The 22463-nt window shown below is 34.1% G+C and overlaps 1 protein-coding gene across 1 annotated transcript in view; it reads right to left on the reverse strand.

The window, feature by feature from the left end:
• The window catches only part of CDK17 (cyclin dependent kinase 17), a 110723-nt gene that overhangs the window by 26181 nt on the left and 62079 nt on the right, over positions 1–22463 (reverse strand). The window contains exons 2-5 of the mRNA XM_040637343.1: positions 15499–15645; positions 9071–9235; positions 5089–5222; positions 1916–2041 (exon numbers count right to left, since the gene is read on the reverse strand). Of these exons, the coding sequence (XP_040493277.1) occupies positions 1916–2041; positions 5089–5222; positions 9071–9235; positions 15499–15616 (543 nt within the window). The 5' untranslated portion in view covers positions 15617–15645. The remainder of the gene's footprint in view (positions 1–1915; positions 2042–5088; positions 5223–9070; positions 9236–15498; positions 15646–22463) is intronic.

Here is a 22463-nt window from a genome sequence, read left to right on the forward strand (position 1 = left end):
TCCACATTCATCCTTCATATCAGTTATAATTTCCCCAACATACCTACATTCATACTTGTGGGTATTCGTACATCAAGTTTCCTCTGCTTGGAACACCCTTCTACCCATCGTCAACCTGACAAGTTCCTACCCATCCTTCTAGAGCCAGCTCAAGCATGATCTCCTCTGTAAGCTGTGATATGCAGTCATTTTACTTGCTATCTCTTCTGTTCTCCCACAGCACTTTATATGTATCTCTACTATAGGACTATAACCAACCAAAAGAGATCCTTACATATACAATCACCTGAACTTATGTCAAAGTTGACATTGCAACAGGGAAAGCTGACCTTTCAATCAGCAGTGCTTAATGCAATTGCAAGGGTCAACTGCTATATGCTAGGAGAAGATATTTGCAAGACATATGAGTCACAGTTTCTTTATGCAGAATGTATAAGAATTTCCATAAATCAATAAGAAAAAGGCAGAAAACCCAAAGAAAAAGAGACAACAGACTTCAGCAGTTAAATCATAAAAGAAGGTATATCTAAATGGCCAATAAACATTAAAAAGGTATTCAGCTTAGTCATCAGAAAAATGCAAATAAAACAATAAGGTAATACTACACACCAGAAACGTTAAAAATCTTTTTAAAAAGTGACAATATCAAAAATTGGCAAAGGAGAACAAACAGAACTGGCAAATACTGATGTGAGCGTAAATTGGTAAGGCTACTTCGGAAACTCTTTTGACAGTGTTTAGGAAAGCTGAACATATGCACATAAATCAGATAAAGCAGTTCCCCTCCTAGGTATGTATGTAATAGAAATGCTTACATGTATTAACCAAATACATGTACAAGAATGACAGAACCACTATTTGGTAATAACCAAAAACTAAAAACAACCCAAATATTTAAATGTCCATCAACAGGAGACTGGATAGTATACAATGGAATACCATGCAACAATAAGAACAAATGAACTATATACGCAACAAACTAGATGAAACATGAGCATAACATTCAGCAAAAGAGGTCAGCCAAAAAAAGAATACATACTCTATTCTTCCATGCATATTGTATAATATAAACTTGAATACACATTTTTATATATTTATATAAAGTATTTTAATAATTTATATGGTCATAAAGTTCAGAAGTTAAAATATGAATCATCAGAAATAACAAAAGCATCTCTAAAATAAGAATGTGAATGTAAATGAAGATTTTAAAAAGTCTTTTGAGATACTAAAATATACTACAAGCACTTTATAAACAAAACAATGGGAAACATAGGTAAACCCAATCTTTGGCATTAGAAAGCAGGGATGTGGCTACAGTTGAGGAAGTGGGAGTAGGAAATGAACAGAAAGATGGCAGGAGGGGGTTCCTGGGATTTGGGGAATTTTCTTTTATTAATTTGGGTACTGGTTACACACGTATGTTAACTTTGCAAAAATACACTGAGCTATACAATTATGATTTATGTACTTTTCCATATCCCTAGTATACATGTATATATTTAATACATATTCTGTACTTCTAGCATAGATCAATGAAATTTTTCCAAAAAATAAAACAGAATATAGTTTAAATTGTATTCCAATATGCATCTTTAAACCCTTAAGAACTATACAATTATGATTTATGTACTTTTCTGTATCCCTAGTATACATGTATATATTTAATACATATTCTGTACTTCTAGCATAGATCAATAAAATTTTTCCAAAAAATAAAACAGAATATAGTTTAAATTGTATTCCAATATGCATCTTTAAATCCTTAAGAACTAAAAAACAATAAATCCAAAAAGCAATGTAATAAAATTCAGTTATTCAAAAAGTAAATATAAAAATTAATGTAAAATGTTTACACCCAGAAAAATCAAACAAACAGATTTGATGGCATATATACAAGAGACTGAAAACTTACTAAGGAAGCTCTACGAGACCTTCGGCTCATTGGTTGATCAAATGGTGGACTGTTTATCTGCAATTTTTCAAGATATCCATCAGGTATTCTGATATCTGCTGGCAGTGATAACCGCTTATTTAAATCCTTAAAAAAAAAAAACAAAAGGAAAAAAAAGGTATTTGTAGGTAATCACATATAGAAGAGATAAGAACATTTCACATTTGAATTCATGGGCTCTATTACATTATTTATTAATGATAAGTAACCATAAATTTATCACAGTTTCAAAGTTACCCATGTTGATTATATATAAGATCTGAATGCAAACACATTTACTGTAAGCAAAAGTATACAACATGGTTCTACAGAAATGGTACTCTGCAACCCAGTTATTTCCAAGTCCTTTAATTTACTCAGACATTATACCATGTAGGAAGATGCAAAGAGCACCACAAAATGTGACCAGTTCAATAACTAATCAAGCAGATCTTGTAAGGATTTGTATGCAACATAGTGAGATAACTGAAATCTTTTATTATTGCTGCATCAACGGAAAGAAGTAAAAAGCAACAAAAATCTCAACTAAACAACCTAACTTTACACCTAAAGAAGCTAGAAAAGGAACAATGCCCAAACCTAGAAGGAAGGAAATGATAAAGATTAGAGTAGAAATAAATGAAATAGAGACCAAAAAAAAAAAAAAAAAAAGAACAGATCAATGAAACTAGGAGCTAGTTTGTTGAAAAGATAACAAAATTGGGGTGCCTGGGTGGCTCAGTTGGCCAAGCACCCAACTCTTGATTTTGGCTAGGGTCATGATCTCAGGATCGAGAGAACAAGCCTGGTGTAGGGTCCATCCTCAGCCGGAGACTGCTTGAGATCCTCTCCTCTCTCTGCCCCTCCCGTGTGTGCACGTGCATTCTCTCTCTCTCTCAAATAAATTAATCTTTAAAAAAAGATCGACAAAATTGATAAACCATTAGCCAGACTCACCAAAAAAAAAAAAAAAAAGAGAGAGAGAGAGAGAGGACTCAAAATCACAAAGGAAAGATGAGAAATAACAACTGACACCACAGAAAAGCAAAGGATTATAAGAGACTATTATGAAAAATTATAAGCTAACAAACTGGACAACCTAGAAGAAATGGATAAATTCCTAGAAACATATAACAACCTCCCAAAACTGAATCAGGAAGAAATAGAAACTCTGAAAAGACCAATTACCAGCAATGAAATTGAATCAGTTATCAAAAAACTCCCAACAAACAAAAGCCCAGGATGAGGCAGTTTCACAAATGAATCCCACCAAAAATTTAAAGAAGAGTTAATACCTATTCTCCTCAAACTATTCCAAAAAAGAGAAGAGGGAAGAAAGCTCCTGAATTCATTCTATGAGGCCAGCATTACCCTGATACCAAAACCAGATAAAGACACCACACACACACACACACACACACACACACAAAGAGAGAGAGAGAGAGAGAGAGAGAGAACTACAGGCCAATATCTCTAACACAGATGCAAAAATCCTCCACAAAACATTAGTAAACTGGATCATACATGAAAAATATCAGGGGTGGTATTAGCCCAGTTGGTAGGGTACACAACTCTTGATCCTAGGGTCATGAGTTCAAGCCCCATATTGGGCAAAGGCTTACTTAATTTAAATATATATATAAATATCATTCACCTGAATTAAGTGGGATTTATTCCAGGGATACAAGTGTGGCTTTAAAAAAAAATGGGGGCAGGGGGGCATTTCTATTCCATTTAATTATAAAAGTGAACTGAGAGAAACTTAAAAGGGAATCTTGCCTATATTGTCACACCAAGAAACATAAATCCTATAAAAAATAAAACGCTACTATCTATAATAGTAACCAAACCATGAAACAAAATTGAGATGTATAGGAACTACGTAAATGTTTACTGAGAGATATATGACTCAAGTACAGAAATATATACCATATTCCCAAATGGTAAGACTAAATAATGAAAAGATAATGGTTCTCCCATATTAGTTTTACATTTTACATAATCCCAAACAGATCACAACAACATTATTATTGGAACAAAATATTTAAAACTTATCTAGAAGAACACACAGAAAGTAATATCCAAAAACATTCTAAGAAAGAATACATATGTGTATGCAAGATGTGGCGGATGTTAAGAAACAAGTCTTTTCAGCTATTATAATATACAAAAGAATATCATCAAGGGACTGTCACCTTTGGGGCAAAAAATAAATACAGCTCAATGGAAGAGTGAGAAAGTTCAGATAAAAATCCTAATAGTAAAAAAATTTTTAAACATGATAAAATTATATATTATAGATATGGCTATATCTATATCTATATATATATATGATGAAGAAAAACATATAGTTTATAGCGATATGAACAGATATCAAGTTGATCTCAAGAGTTGAAAATATTAATTTATCATTTAGAAAACTGATACTGTTTTCTAACTGATTAAGAAGCAATTATCAATGAAAATGCAATCAACCAATGGGACAGACACCCAAAGCACTGTAATCTCAACTCAAAAGCATCAAGAAAAAAAAAAAAAGCCACCAAAAAACCAGTATTCTTAATTCAAAATATGTTCAATTGTTTTGGAGAAAACTATTTTAATCTACAGTATATACTGAAATAACATTCATAATCAACTTCAATCTCAAGGTTATACATGAGCTATTAATTCTTTTACGTGAAGACAAAAAATTAGTAGGTATAATAAGCCATAAAGGAAATGATACCCATATTTATAATAGAAAGCAAAAACAAACAAAAAAACCTGGTGCTTATTTTATGTATACATTTTGAAATCTGAAATATTTATAAAATAAAATATTAAGTATCTGGATGGACCTCAAAAATATAATTAAAATCATATTTTCTGAAAAGAAAACTTTGCTAAAGTATCATTCTGAGTTTCCAGTATTTTTGAAAATTCACATTTCCCTTACAGAGACCCTACATGTGTTTTGCAGAATGTTAAATATAATTAATGTATACTTGCCTTGGGATAGTAATCAGAAAAAAGGAAATAATCACAAGATTCTTTACTAATGCAAAGAAACAATTTTCTTACAATGTCATTTGCCTTCATGAAAATTTTCAAATGGTCATTTACAGTTTGATGTATACATGTATCCATACACACATACGCAAGCATTTGGTTACCTCCATTGAGATCCGTCTATGTATACGATTCCTAAGACAAACGCCTGTAGGTGACTGTACTTCATCAGATGATGTCCCAGAAGCTTGGTCACTCTCACCATCTGATCCCATTTTTAGATTTTCATGAACAATATCTGTATCATGAAATGAAACATCATTTATCTTCAAAGAGATGCACCACACCTTACTATATCACAATTTATTATCACTACAAATAAGATATAGACAGCCAACACATAAAAATCATAGCATAAAGTTTTTTACATTCTGGTTGCTCTGTGTAGCTAATAGATCAAAATGCAACTCAAATGTCTTGAAACAGTAGTGAGAAACCATTCACACTCTGAGATTATGAAAAACTATGAAAACAATTAACATCCAAGTTATTGTCAAGGGCTGAACAATAAAATTACAGACTGGAAATAATATGAGAATTATTTAGTCAGTTCTCTCAATTTCCAGATCTGGGAACTGAGACTTTGTAAGGTTAAATGATTTTTCAAAGGTTACACAGCTTAGAGGCAGAGCTAAAATAGAAACCTGGTCTTTTGCCTTTTATTCTTTTTTCTGTAAAATAATGTGCCACTGGGTCTACAGCCAAATGATCTACTTCTTCAAATATTTTAAAAAAAAAAAAAAAAAAAGTTTTAAAAGCCACTAACGCAGCTTCCCCTCTCCACAGCGTTAAAAATAAAAAAATAAAAAAATTACTCACTGAATATCTATTTAACTACAGAAAAAAGTTTGTGACCACCAAACTTTTTTTTCCCTTTATTATTAACAATAAAAGTTAAATGGGAGAAGAGGAAGATTAATTCCATCTGGGAATATTAAAAACAAATTTATATACTTGTATAATACCTGCTCTATATTTGCATTTGTCAATCATCCTGTAATTCATCTAGCAAGAGTTGCACAACAGAAACAAACAAATGCCAGATATCAAATATATCTCTTACCACTGGTTCTCTTTATACAGTTATTCATTCCCCAAAAAGTATTATATTGTTTCATGCTACAGTGTTTTAACACAACACACTTCCCCCCCTCTTTTATCCATAAAAGATGCCTTTCCCCAATTTACCAATTTGGTGAACTCATACTTGTTTTTCAAAACTATGCTCATTTGTCATCACTCAGTGATATCTTTTCTACTCTCAGACACAGATGACTATTGTGCCCACATCTACCACATCCACTGCACTGAAGTGCATTTTTTGGTTTCAGATGATTTTATACCAAGTTATGAGACCCTTGGGGGCAAGATTTAGCTTATTCACTTTTATATTCCCCAAACTGAACAAAAGTGCCTGGTGTTTAGAAGGTGCTCAACAAATAATCCAACAAATTGAACAGGAACTAAAAATCAAAGAATGCACTAGATAACTGCACCTCTTCTTTCAAATGAAACGGTATATGAAATACCAATATGTAAAACAAAATAGTATTTTATAGTTACAAATTTGTATTTTTAATGAATATTTGCTTATGAAAATGAGAACTGTTTAACAAAAAACTGAACTCAAGGATCTTATCAAATCAATCTTAAAATTCCTATATTTTTGGTTTTTGTCTTGGTAACACATTTATTTTTTAGAGAAAGACAGTGCATGTGCATGAGTGGAATGCAGAAGAGGGAGAGGGAGAATCTTAGGCAGACTCCATGCCCAGCACGGAGACCAACAGGGGGCTCAATCTCACAACCCTGAGATCATGACCTGAGCTGAAATCAACAGTCAGATGCTTAACAACCTAAACCACCCAGGCACCCCTTGATAACACATTGAGAAAATTCTTACACTGATGAGCAGTTGCAAATATGATAGTTTTTAATAGACTGATATATAATTTAAGAATATACTTCAATTACATAAAGATTTCTGGAGAAATTTTTTACCAGGATCTGAACAAAAAATTAACTTGGCAATAAAAAATCAATGTATTGGTAACTGATTCCTAATCCGATGGTATATAACACATCTAAGGCCAAGTATTCTTTTCTGTCACACTTTCAAAATATTAAAGATAATTTAACCATGCCTTCAATTTCCAGCAAAATCTGAAAACCTTCCTTCCTCAAGGAAATGTTGAATAAAATGTAATAAAATTTAAATGTATAGCCGAGTTTGCAAGAATATGTGCATAATACCAAGGAAACAAAGAGAACTGAGAGCCAAAAGCTTTTATGTATAAATTGACTCTGTTACTCTCTCGGATAGGGGTTGCTGATCTTGGTAAGAAGGTGCTTGAGTTTAGCTGCCACACTGGGATAACAGAGGAAGCTCCCGGTGTCAAACATGCAAGTGAGAGTTTCCTAAAGACAGGAGACTCTCAAAGTACTATAAAGGGCAGACTTAAATCTGTTCTACTGCACAGGGACTACAGAGGAACATATAAATCATAGACTATGAATAAATACTTGAGTACCATCTGACTCAACCAAGAAATTATTCATGTCACTAACGAACAAGTGTAGTTCCAACATGAGTATCAGTATTTTCATTTCCGTTAATAAGACAAAAGTGAAACAATGAAGGTTTATGTCAAAACTTCACTCATTTGTCACTGGTGTGAGCAACTTCTTTGCTGAATCAGGTAATAGTTTTTGAGTACTGGAAGAATATTTACTTCTCAGATGGCTCAGTTTTATACCATTCACAACTATAAAAGCTACAGATACAACACACTTTTAATCTGCATCACTAACATTTTTCAATATTACTTTAAAATTCAGACCAAAGATCAGCAAATGTGACCTGTTTTTGTACAGTTCCTAAGCTAAAAATATGTTCTGCATCTTTAAAGAGTTATTTTTAAAAGAAGAATATGCAACAGAGACCATAGGTGGCCCACAAAACCTGAAAAATTTCCAATCTGGACCTTTGCAGAAAAGTATGCCAAGCCCCAGTCTAGACAACAAAACAATAAATCAAGTCCTGATCTGAAGTGTTTTCCAGTTTCTGTGAGGTAAATATTCCCTCCATGGCCAACTTCAAGCTACAACATGACCATCACTGAGCATGTAATTGGGAAGAAATGTACATCACATAAAATTCTGACTATACAGATACAACAGAAATAACCCAAAAGCAGAGGTAATAGTGAACTGTGGTAAAATAATTTGGAAATAATGACTTTTAAGGATTCATTACCTTTGTTTTTAATTAGCTTAATTACAGGTTTTTAACATTAAAATTTTAATAAAGGCTATATTTAACAACCAGCTTGCAAAATTCCTGAAAATTTAACAATCATCTCTCATGACCAATGTGAGCCAACTCCAGCACACCATTCCATAGGGTTACATCTATAGGGATAAAGGCTACGTACACATCCCCATAGGTAAAACCCCATTATAGATAAGCTCATACTCCCCAAATTAACAAAACACATGAGGAAATAACCTGCCATGGCAAAGGAAGCAGATAAAGCAAGAAATAAAATAAAGCCCTCAGAAACTTCAGTAAATATGTCACAAGACTATAAAATTATTATGCTTAAAATGATTTTAAAAATCAAAACATGATAGTAAGATGCTAGCAAAAAATACCAGAGAAATAAACAGAAACTTGCAGGTATGTTTTTTTCCTAAATATTTAGAATGATATAGTGACATAAGAATAGCAACTCAGGTGACAATCACGTATACAAATCATTGCACTGGGCTATCGTATGGTGATAATCTTGAGTTACTATGGTAAGACCCTAAATTAAGCACCATCTTGAGATGCCATTCATCTTGAAATCTTGCGTCCACCTCCTAGGGGGTTTGTTTTCTTGTTGGTGGACGGGTTTTCAAATATTACTGCTCTGTGGTGTCAACACCTGTACCTCTCTAGAGCCTTCCATCTTTCTGCTATATCTGTTATTTTCAACTTGATTCTTATTTTACAAAAAAAAAAAAAAAAATTTCCCAGGGCACCTGGATGCCCCCAAAAAAAAAATTTAAAAAAAAAAAAAAAAAAAAAGACTGTTAAATTACCTAATCTGCTTCCATTTCTGGGCATTGCCATGAAGGATCCAAGGCTTCCTCCAATAACACTATGTGGTCTCCGCAATGGGGGCTTCTTGAAGGACCCTGTGTACTGGTGGAGGAAGGAATGCATACTGTGAGAGGTTGGAGGCCTGCCATTCTTCACAATAGGCTCTGTGGTTCACAGTTTCCAAAATCATTCCATTAACAGCCCAAGATCCAGGATCACATGAGAAGGATTGAGAAAGCAAAACAGAAAACAAAACAAAAGGTTTATGAGATCAGTAACATTTAAGAATTCTTTGGCTATCTATAAAAAGAACCAGAATTAAAATAATTTCCATGAAAAAATGCTTACAGAAAATATTTTAATATTTGAAATTGGTCTAATCACTTAAGTATCCACTTCTTCTATAACCAAAATTGGTTAGCAATCTCAAAACTACTAAAATAGCCCACAGATTTTATCCATTTGCTTATTTTAATATATCCCAAGCTTGTTTCCAAACTACTCCTACACTTATTAACTGCCTCATATATGCCATGTAATTAGGCATGCTACAGAATATAAAAGACGTGGTCCTGGCCTGAAGGAATTTATATCCCTATTTGCTAGACATTCAAAAGGTATGTCAGGTTAATGGATAAACACAGAAGTACTTAAGCATAGATCAATATAGAGGTTCTGAAATTTATTACCCAAAATTTGGGACTTTTAACATAAAGAAGTTTTTTTAAAAGAAATCACAGACTTAGAAACAACCAGAAACATTTAAAAAATATGTAATATTTAAAAGTTATTTAATTATAAATGGGAGAAATCCTGTTTCATAATGCTTATGAGGAATCTCAAGATTCCTTTCCACCTCTAAAGAAGAGCTCTGAAATAGATTAAAGACATGATAAAGTCTTCTATGACAAATAATTAGTCTTTTGTATTAGAATTATGTTTTACTGGTAGTAGCTATGGAATTTTAAAACGAACTGGGCTTCTCTGAATATCTTTTCTCCTCTAAAATGGAGTGAGCTCTTCTTTTGTAGCTGATAATCAGGAGTAAGAATATCTCTGGATGTGGGTATTTCCTCTACCTGTAAAGGTTTATCAGACACCAAGAACAAGACCACCACGTAGCCTGCAACCCTACTGATAATGGCTGCATAAAAGAAGATGGGAAAAGGAGAATGGGCCAAAGGGTCCTCAGGGCTCAGATAGAGCCCAAATTATCTAATTTGGCTACAACACCAGACTGGAAAAAGGAAAAGTACCTAACTAGTAATAGATAACATCTGTCCAAGGCATCCCATGGCCTGTACATTCCTTGGCAGTAGCTGCCTGATCATGGATTTGGGGGATCTTAACTTAAGCCTAGAAATATAACCAATGATTTACTAATGAATGGGGAAGGGGTTTCTGGAACAAATGCAAAAATTAGTCAAACAGTGTAGGATACAAGAAAAAAATTTCTAGGTTATAATATTTCGTATCTGGAATCATAATAAAATACAGAAATATTCTGCCTATAGACAACATGTTTCAGTTGCTCTGTAAAGTTATCCTGGGGATTAGAGGAATATAAGAGAAAAAAAGATCATAAAAACATTCAATTATTCAGAGAACATTTATTTATTGCGTGCCTACTATTCCAGGTCCTGGACATCAACAGGTGCACACAACAAGCAAGGTACTACTCTCTAAGATTATAAGATCTTATGGAGGGGAAACAAATAAGAAACTAATGAATAAGAAAAACATCAGATAACGATAGGCAATATGCAAAAGAGAGATGACAGAAAATAATGCAGTAGCCATTTTACACTGGATACTGAGAAAAGTTCTCTCTGTAGAAGTATTTTTGACAGAGATATAAATATAAGAAAGAGCCAATCTTGGGAAGATAGGTGATGGTGAGTTAAAAAATACTCCAGAGAGAGGGTAAAGCTACTGTAGAAGTCGACATGTGGCAGGAGTTTGACTTGCCAGAGCAGTGGTCCTCAAACTTCAGCATGTTTCAGTATCAACTTCAGGGACTTGTTAAAATACAAGATTGCTGGGCCCTACCCCCAGACGTCCTGACTCAGTAGATCTGACATGGAATCCAAAATTTGCATCTCTAACAAATTCTCAGGTGATGCTGATGTTGCTGGGCCAGGGATCAAACTATGAAAACACTGTGTTAGAGGAACACAAAGAAGGCAAGTATAGCTGTACTATATATATATGTTATTTAGTGAGGTCAGAAAGACAACCATGTTTGTATGTAACTGTAAAAGTTCAAATTTTAAGGGTGCCTGGGTGGCTCAGTCATTAAGTGTCTGCCTTCGGCTCAGGGTGTGATCCCGGCGTTCTGGGATCGAGCCCCGCATCAGGCTCCTCCGCTGGGAGCCTGCTTCTTCCTCTCCCACTCCCCCTGCTTGTGTTCCCTCTCTCGCTGGCTGTTCTAAGTCAAATAAATAAATACAATCTTAAAAAAAAAAAAAAAAAGTTCAAATTTTATTCTGAGATTGGAATCAGTTATGGTAGCTTTGATAGTAATCAGCTTATGGTAGTAATATGATCTCATTCATGTTTTAAAAATATCACTCTGAGGGGTGAGGGATGTTGGGAGATAAGAGGTGGAATAACTATAAAGAGGTAGCACGAAAGGGATCTCTTTCTGGTAATGGAATACCTCCTTACCCTGATTGCAGTGGTGGTTATACGAATCTACATGTGATAAAATGACACAAAACTATACTCACACTTTATTCCAGTGTTAACTTCCTGGGTTTGATAACGGTCTGTAGTTAAGAAAGATGTAACTGAGGGAGGGAACTGAGAGAAGGGCACAAGGGACCTCTAGGTAATATGTTTGCAACTTCCTTTGAATCAATAATTATTAAAAATTAAAAAAATTTTTAAACATCACTCTTATTGCTGTTGGACAAGAGATGAGAGGGAATCAACAGGGGGGAAACAGAAGGAAGAGACTATTATAGTATCCTAAGCAACAAATGATGGTAGCCTGGACTAGAATGGAGAGAAGTAGGCAAATTTAGGATATATTATAAAGACGGAACCAAATGGCTAGCAGACATGGCTGCAAAATTACTTTCATACATACTCTCCCATCCAGCTTTTAGTGAGGACCTGTATTAAAAACACCTATCTAAAGAAAAATTTTAAAGCTACAACAGAGCCTCTGTTAAAAATAAATAATATGTAAAAGGACAATAGCTGGAAACATATCAATATGTTCAATATTATCAATATGTTCAATATTATCAATTTTATCAAAATTAAAAATTTACATAGCAAATACACAGGAAACTAGAATGGCAGAAGAGGGGAGAAGGGGCAAACAGAACAGCAGAGAGAGAAAAATCAAGGATAATTCCTGGGTTTTTTGTTTTAAGCGGTTTAGGTTAAGTGAGGGAAGTTGGAAAAGAAGCAGATCTGGGGGGAAGGAAATCAAGAATTCTGGTTTGGTAATAATAAGTTCAACTCTTATTAAACATCTATGTGGAGAAGTCAACTAATATTTGGATATGAATCTAGAGATCCAGACAAAAATCCTGACTAGAAATACAGATTTAGAAGCAGCCAGCATATACACAGTAGCTGAAATCATAGGACTGAATAACGTCAGCCCAAGGAGAGTGTACAAAAAAGAGAATGGGGTCCATGAATCATAAAATACCCCAACATTTCAAGAGTATGACAGCAATCAACTGGGAAATTCAAGAAGATAACATACTGCATTTTTAAAAATGGAAACTTTTAAGACATTATGCTAAGTGAAAGAAGTCAGACACAAAAGGACAAACATTGTATGATTCCACCTGTATGAGGTACCTTGAATAGGCAAATTCACAGAGACAGAAAGTAGAATAGCTGGGGACTAATACCAGGGACTGAAGGGAGGGGAGAACGGAGAGCTATTATTTAATGGGTATAGAGTTTAAGTTCGGAATGATGAAAAAGTTCTGGGGATAGATGGTGACAATGTGATGGCTGCACAACAATGTGAATGTACTTAATGCCACTAAAACCAGAAGCTTCAAAATGGCTAATATTTTTTAAAGTAATGGAAATCTATATGAAAAACAGCAGATCTTTCTTATTCCACAAAGTAGTTAGTTCAAAGTAAGACTTCCCAATGATTTTTAACAACATGGCAATCACTATGATTTTATGCATCTTTTCATTTGGATCTTCTTATTATGTGAACTACTCTGAGCAGGAACATGCAATTTCTCAGCCCACCCTGTACTCTTCGTCATTCCCTACTCCTAATCCTGCTTGTATAAAACTATTAATATCTGATCCTAATCAGACCCTACATACATCCACAGTCTGTTCTTTCAACCTCATCCTCTCATGGAACTTTGCTATTTGTAGGAGTTAGCACTACTTACAACCTCCTGTATGTCATCCACTCTTGTAAAAAAAAAAACTGTCACTGCTATCATGTATCAGATCATCAGGAGAAAGGAAAAAACCTGGGAGTATGACAAAGTCTCACAATATCCATCAACTAGGCTTGTTGACTCAACAACATAATAAACTGACCCAGTGCACAGACTGAGTAGTGAAGAAAAGAAACTGGAATATCTGGAAAACTACAACATTTCAATCTTTGCCTTTTAAGGTTTCTTCAGATTCTAAATAATCATGAGAAGTGGCATTCTGTTGTTTGTCTTCTTATACTTCCTAATAACGTAAAGATGCAGTTTTCTTTCTTAGTTGAAGAATTTCAGTTGTCAAAAAAAGTAATTTTTGTTGTAGCTACAGTTGAAAGCCCCAAATAGTATATATAAAATATAACATTATTTTTGTTTTTTTTAGTATAACTGTGATCTATTTTCTCCCTCATATTTAAATTTTCACCTATTCCCCTCATCAAATTCAGTAATTTTAATATATCTGCTCATTAGAATAAGGTTAACTACTTAGACAAGATCCTGAAATATCTTAACTTTCTGTGATATGTCTAAAATACTATTAAGACATTTATTGGGGTGCCTGGGTGGCTCAGTTGGGTTAGGCATCCAACTCTTGATTTCAGCTCAGGTCATGATCTCAGGGTTGAGAGACTGAGCTGCCCATTGGCCTCCACACGGGGCGTGGAGCCTGCTTGGGATTCTCTCTCTCCCTCTCCTTCTGCACACCCCCCCCCGCCCCCATACACAGGGCTTAACATTTTTAAAATATCAAGAATTCAAAGGGGGTTTGAGAGAGAATTAAGGATTTTGCTCCTGGCATGAAGAAAAAAAGACATAAAACTGTCTTTGAGTTTTGACCCAAATGCAAAATGTGTCCCCCTCCTACATATAAGGTATATCCAAATTATTATTTTTTAAATTTTCTACTGAATTCATCTCTGCCTCCTTTCCCCTATTACAACTAGCCAGATAAACTTGAGTAAATAATGATCCTTCTGAGAAAAGAGATAAACTGAAGCTTGAGTAAGATAAATTACTTACTCAGAGTCATATAACTAATAAGGGTGTAAGTATGTTAGTGTATCCCAAATTCTAATCCATGACTTTTAAAGTCCAGAGCCCTTTACATTATAACTTTCCCTCTCTCACAACAAAGACATTTGCATTCAGCAGAAGTGGGTAGGGGTATTCATGTTTTCAGCCACTGCCACAAATTTCTAACAAAAGAATTTCAGGTACAGCAAGGAAGGCTTGCAAGAGAATGTGTACTTCATGACATACTGGCAGGCATTCCTGTAACTTCTTCCTGGTTAATATTATGACATCCCTAGGGTTATTTCAGTTTTGAATATATAGGTTTCTTACATAAATTTCAGCAGGATTTTATATTTTAATCCATTCAATTTAACAAGCTCTTTTCATTTTATATCTGTATCTGTGTACTGCTTCTTTACATTGTAAAAAGAACTGTCAAACATGTGAAATGTTGTATGTCTATCTATTATTAAGTGCTCTCAATATTATGGATTCTGCAGTAAATATAAAATAAGGAAAGAGTAAGATTCACTCATGTCATGAACCTTGTCATCTATAGTCCATATGCATATATAATGTTATGAAACTATGATGAAGCCTCAAACAGGAATTTCACAAGCTTACTACACTTTTAAGCCATACTAACTTAACTTAAAAGCAGTTATTTGACAACTAGGATAATATTATATAAGGTATTCTTATTTAAGAGACAATAAAAAATAAAAAGATAAACGGGATAGGGGAATCCATAAGGGTTAGAGACGAGGTACAGTAACACTCCTGGAGTAAGAGTGAAACATTCCAATAAGTAAGCAAAAGTAACATACTCTTCTGTTTCCTAAGAATCAGAGGACAAGACAAAGAAATAAACAAAAGGAAGCTATTAGGAACTTATCAAAAAAGTAAATTCACACTCAATTTATAAAGTAATTAAAAGGGGGAAGCATCTCTCCTTCCCTCCCCCACCCCCAAATACTTACCATTATCCTTGCTGCTGTTTTCTTCAATAGTCATTTGTTCTGCCAATTCAGACAATGATTCATCAATAGTCTGGCTTCCCCGAAGAGTGAGGGAGAGCCTTCTCTTAAATTTTTTCATCCTATCAACTGAATGTGACTTGAAAAATCCTAAAAGAACAGAACAAATTAACACAAAATTAAAGTCCTAAATATTTTAAAGCTCAAGAAAAATGTCATTCTGAGTTTATTGGGAATCTTCAAAATAGGAATATAAAAAAAGGAATTCTCATGTCCACCAAACATCACAAAATCCAACCCCTTCAAAATCCAGTCACTTTGATTAATGCTATATTTATTCAGTATCATCAGCAGAGCAGGGATTCTACAAAACTAAATAAAAATGGAGGTTTGCAGCATCACAACTGAATTTAGATGGATTAGAAGTTTTCCTAAAATGTGCTTTTTAAAAACCAATATAGTCAAAAATATCAACACTATTTTGATGCATAGGTCCCATCATTATAAATATCAATCATCACATTGGAAGCAGTCAGTGATGTTTATATATAAATGGGGGGATAGGAGACGTGAAGGGGGCTGGAGAGAGACTAAAGAATGATGTTTGACACTTTATTAAATAGCTCCAACAGGCATTTTCTTTTTTAAGTTCTTATTTAACCAATATACTGCATTTTCGTTTTGTTTCTTTTCCCTTGGTCAGCTGTTAGGAACCTCTTCCTGTTATCCTAACATTGCCAAGTTTTAGAAGAAAGAAATGAAAGCCAAATTCATAGTATTAAATGCGTACCCCATACTACATTTTCGTATCAATTAATTCATTTAGTCTTCTTAACTCTAAAGAGTAGACTATCTATAGCAGCTATACTATCCAATTTTCACAAATAAACTAACAGCTTCAAAGAAGTTCCCTAACCGAAGTCAAATGAACAGTAAGTGATAGAACTCAGATTTAAAACTAGGATCACCTTTCCCTCCACATTTTAACCTCTCTGAAATTAGGATGTAGCTTATAATTAATGGGATGTCAAAATATAATTGACAGCCTCTTTTTTCTTAGTGGTACATATAGCAATGGTATGATTCATAGTAGAGTTGCAAATAAAATCAAACAAATTGTTTGCTGCCAAAACAAATTCCTCAATAATTTACTTGCAACTTCTTTTCTAATTTACTATTTACTTGGGATGAGCAACTTTACCAGATTACAAACATATTATAACCATTAGCCCAACTAAAAGTAAGACCCTTATAACTCCCCTATGCTAAAATACATGTTTTACCATCCAGCTCTAGGTGTCTACTTTGAATCTCTAAGTATTTTGCTTATTTTCTCATTCCAAGGTCTACATAAGTATGCTGAAGAAGTAAACTCTGCATAAAGTATTATGTAAATAAGCTGTGTTGGTTCAAAGGCTGAGGGAAGGGTACTACGTAGAAATTTGTAAGTAACAATATTATATTTTACCTACTTTTTACGTACTTATTTAAAAAAAAGACCTATAACAAAAATATAAAAACCATACATGTTAAAATAGCAAAAGTTGTAACTACACTCTAATGAGGACTCTTTTTATCCTTAAGCTCTAAAACAACAGATATTTTTCAGTGAGATACTGAAAAACCCCTCCTCCTTAGAAAAGGACAAATCCATGGTACTATGTTCTACTAAGTTATTTTCCAGTTGACTAATCCTCTTTTTAGCTGTGTCTAATCAACAGTTAAAACCATCTATAGTTACTGTATTTTTCAGTTCTATAATTTCTTTTGATTCTTTCCTATAGATTTCCGTTCTCTAGTGAAATTCTCCACCTTGCAATCTATTTTCATGAATACCTTAATTATAAGTATTCTAAAGCTCTTGTCTGTAACCCAGAGTCTGCATAACCTATTTCTATTGTTGATTTCTCTCTGTTGGCGCTGTGTATGCCTATAATTTTTAATTATGTTACACACTGTATGTAATGATTACTGAAAACACGTATGAAAAAGTGTAGAGGCTCTAGATTATGTTACCTTCTTCCAGAGATGATTTAATTTTTTTCTAGCAAGCAGTCAGAGTAGGAGATCACCTCAATCCAATCAAGAACTGAGCTGGCATGAGACTGGGTTTCAAACACCATTAAGACTGCCCTACCTCTGATTTGTTCCCAGTCTTATGGTATGTCTCCCCTGCAAAGGATTCCAGCTACAAACTTAGGGCTAGAACAACAAAACAACAACAAACTACTGAAAGCTCCACTAACAACAACAACAACAACAACAAACTACTGAAAGCTCCACTCAACTTCCTCAATTGCTTTTGCTCATAGCTCAGTTGCTATAAGCTTTCACTGTCTTATCCAAAACAACTTAATGAGTTAGAAAATGCTTCAAGAGGGAAACCAGCACGGAATATGTCTACCTCCCTTCTCTCCTGAATCTTGACTCCTCAAGACGTGACTAACTTCAACGCTCTACAATGCCTTCAAACTCATGTCAAATAGTTCTCTGCAGGGTATTTAGTATAACACAGGTTGCTCTATCACAGGCAGAAATGGAGGTTTAGGTGTGGATTAAAAGAGACAATATCACATACTGTCTTGATTATTACAGCTTTGCAGACCTTTAAATCTGGAATTGTGATACCTCCAGCTTTGCCCTTCTTTCTTGAAGACAGCTTTCACTATTCAGGGTCTTTTGTGGTGCCATACAAGTTTTAGAATTATTTGTTCTAGTTCTATTAAAAAAAAATGGTGTTGGTATTTGGATAGGGATTGCACTGAATCTGTAGACTACTCTGGGTAGTATGGACGTTTTAACAACAGTAACTCTTCTAATGGATGAGTATGGAATATCTCTCCATTTGTGTTGTCTTCCATGTTTTATAGTTTTCTGAGTACAGGTTTTTTGCTTCCTTGGTTAAGTTTAACCCTAGGTATTTTATTCTTTTTTGGTGTACAGTGTATTACTTACAGTACCCAAGATTTGGAAGCAGCCTAAGTGTCCATCAATAGATGAATGGATAAAGAAGATGTGGTATGGAATATTACATAGCCAGAAAAAAGGATGTAATCTTTCCATTTGCAACAACAATGGACAGAGTTAGAGGGTATTATGCTAAGTGGAATAAGTCAGAAAAAGACAAATACTATTTAACTTCACTTATATGTGGACTCTAAAAAACGAATAAACATACAAAAAGCAGAATCAGACCTACAAATACAGAGAACAAATAGATGGTTACCAGAGGGAATGGTGGCGGGGGGGGGGGGTGCAAAATGGGTGAAGGAAAGTAGAAGATACAGGCTTCCAGTCATGGAATAAGGCTGTATGATGACAGATGGTAGCTACACTTGTAGTGAGCATAACATATCATAGATGCTGAATCACTACATTGTACACATGAAACTAATGTAACATTGTGTGTCAACTATACTCCAATTAAATTTTTAATAAAAAATAGATGTATTTCATATGAAATACATATGTATTTCACCAAGCAAGGTGAATTTATAGGAGGCAGTCAGTAAAATGTAAGAGTTGATTCCAACTAAGAAACCTGTTACTGTAGGGCTATCCTACGTGCTAGACTCTTTACTTCTCAGCCCTTATATAGTTCTACCTTGTTAGTAATCCATGCCATTTCTTGAAAACATATTAGATATTTAACGTAAATTGAGCTATGGCCAATCTCATCTACCCTCTGTCACTGTAAGAATTTATACTAGAGACACTCTCCTTTGTAAGGGTTCAAATTACCCTGTGCAATAAAGGGGTAACTCTACAAGCTTGGTGCAGGGTTGGGGGGGAGGGAGCTCAAACTCTGCACATTTCAAAGAAAAGACTTAACTGTGGCAGATTCCTGAGAAATAACTTCAAGCTCTTGGAATATCCTACCTAGTAAGTCTCTGTTTGTCTAAGATCTTGGGCCACACCAGGTGATTAATGTTAACAATGTAAATTATGCTAAATGTCTGTTTTTGTATGCCTGGGATTTGAGCCACACTATCAGATGGACCTTGGAAGAGAGGAAGGATAAGGGAAGCTGGTAGAGACAGAATAGCTAAGATAGTTATATGGGTACTCCCATGCCTCTGTAACTGATCCTCCGTGAAAACCCTGGACACCAAGACTCAGGTAAGCTTCCCTGGTTGACAACGCTTTGCACATGTTGTCACACAAGGTAGCTGGGAAAAGGAAGCATTGTCCATAACTCCACTAGGAGAGGATAACTAAAACCTTCCACCTGGTTTCTCTTGGACTCCATTCTACACACACTTTCTCTTTGATGATTTTAATCTGTATCTTTTCACTGTAACAAATCATAATCATGAGTTTTTTCTCTGCTTTTCTCTGATTTCTGTGTCCTCCTAGCAAATCACCAAGCCCGAGGATGGTCTTAGGAACCCCCAACACACTCCTTCAAGAAATCTGTATGCCCAAACAAAAACTCTTAAGAGCTGATAGCTCACAACTACCAGTTTTCAATTCCAATGTTCTCAAACATAGTGGCATGATCACCAGTGTCTACTGAACTATACAGACATCACCACTTTTGAATCTTTCACATCATGTTTAAAAGTTTGCTCCCTCTTGTTTCAGATGACAAATAGGATTGAACAACACACTACAACAGAAATGTTGTTACAGAACTCACATAATATAGTAACATCCCACTCTGACCACCTGAGAAGTGGTCAATTCAAACTGCCTTATACTGTAAATGTAAAATACAAACCAGATATTAAAGACTCAGTATTAAAAAAAAAAAAAAAACCCACTCAGGGATGCCTGGGTGGCTCAGTCGTTTAAGTATCTGCCTTCAGCTCAGGTCATAATCCCAGGGTCCTGAGATTGAGTCCTGCACTGGGCTCCTTGCTCAGTGGGAAGCAAGCTTCTCCCTCTGCCTGTTGCTCCCCCTGCTTGCACTCTTTCTCTCCGACAAGTAAATAAAATCTTAAAAAAAAAAAAAAATTAAAAAATACTCAGTATTTTTAAAGAATGTAAAAATAATTCATTAAGTGTTGTACGGATAACATAAAAAAATTCCAGATATATTTGGTTATGTAAAATGTATTACTAAAATTAAATCTACTTTTTAAAAACTATTTTTAAATTACGTATGGGGCCCACATATTTCTATTGGACAATGCTGGTATAGAGCACCTAATTGACCTTGGTAGTTTTAAATTAAAATTTTAGTTTTAAGTTTAAATTTTTAATTTAGAAAAGGAATCAATAACTTAACCTTTTCTTCATAAAATGCATTTAAACAATATACCAAGAGACATTCTATGTTTTCATAACTCAGAATATTTTCTATCAAGATAATTCTGGTCTATAAAGTAACTTCAGGTATTTTCTATTCTATCAGCAATAAGAAAGCCATTTCCAGTTCATAGTAGCAAGAGAAAAAACCTTCATTCTATAAAGCTAAATCTTACTACAACAATTTTCAAAAACCACATTTTCAAATGAAGATCCTTTTTTGTTTATCTGCCACAGTATAACTGTAACCTTTTAATTATGTCAAAATGATCAGTAAACACAGAAGTTAAAGAATTTCATTGCCAAGTCTAGATCCGTATTAAAGAAAAAATACTCCCAAATTAAATAGATCCCTCGACATTTCTAATTACCTTTAAGTAGAATTACACATATCAACATTTTCCCTCATTAGGTGAGGACAAAAACACATAAAATGCTATAATAAAAATACTTTTTAAGAAGTAAAAATTATTTTCATTACCTTTAAGGTTGATTACTCTCTACAGTAGTGTAATAAAGCAGTGTTAAATTACTGATTTCCAGAAATCAAAACCCTCAAGAGTTTGTCTAAAATATTTTTAGTTTAGTAAAAACTTTTATTTGGGGTTGTTGGGATCTTAACCTACCTTAATATTCCTGAAAATGATAGTATAAACAATGTGATTTATGGTAAATGCCTACATTTTTTATGTTTAACTCATGCCATCAAAAAAGCTATTTTTACCTTAAAAGTAAATGTACTGTAATTTAAAATAAACTCTAAACAAAAATTCCACAATTGTTTTGATATTTTAAAGACTTAACTACATAGTAAACTATTATAAATGCTCAAATTTCAGCATGTTAATCTTCAGAGAACTTTTTCTTGACTCAGACTCCATTCCTTTATTCTTAGGCTTTTTTTTACTCGCTGCACTTATCACGTATATACATGTACACATATATATTCCATATATATATATACATACATATCCCCATTCAAATATGTACATATGTACGTACGTGTGTATACAATGCAAAATGTTTATGCTTTTGTAGCTTTCAAAAATATCTCAAGCTTTTTGTCATAGCTAGATCAAAATAAAAATAAACGATACTCAGAATGACAGTATGTAAAACACTCCCTCTATATACGTACATGTGTATATACAGATGAAAAAGTTTAACATCAGTTTCCAACTACAAGGGCTTAAAAGAAACCTTACTTTATCACTGGGGGCTAAACTGGATCTGAGACTGCCTGCTGTTAAGAAAACTTTTTCATCGTTTTTTTTTTTTTTTTTTTTTTTTTTTTTAATTGTGGAAATGTAATCATTCTGTTACTTACAGAATACAGAAAACCATTCTGGAATGCCAGCTCAGTTTTGTCCTAAGAATGGGAAACACACACATACACACACCATTTTTTTTTTTTTAAGACGACAGCTTAGAAAGCTGTAAACATCCCCAAATTAGATCCTCTACTATGACTATGGACTATGAGAAACAAACTGAGGGCTACAGAGGGGAGGGGGGTGGGGGAATGGGATAGGCCGGTGATGGGTAGTAAGGAGGGCACATATTGCATGGTGCACTGGGTGTTATACACAACTAATGAATCATCGAGCCTTACATCGAAAACCGGGGATGTACTGTATGGTGACTAACATAATATAATAAAAAATCATTATAAAAAAAAAAAAAAAGATCCTCTACTATGGGTATTTACCTGCAAAAAT

This window comes from Ursus maritimus, unplaced genomic scaffold (assembly GCF_017311325.1).
Source record: "Ursus maritimus isolate PB19 unplaced genomic scaffold, ASM1731132v1 scaffold_21, whole genome shotgun sequence".
Lineage (NCBI taxonomy): Eukaryota > Metazoa > Chordata > Mammalia > Carnivora > Ursidae > Ursus > Ursus maritimus.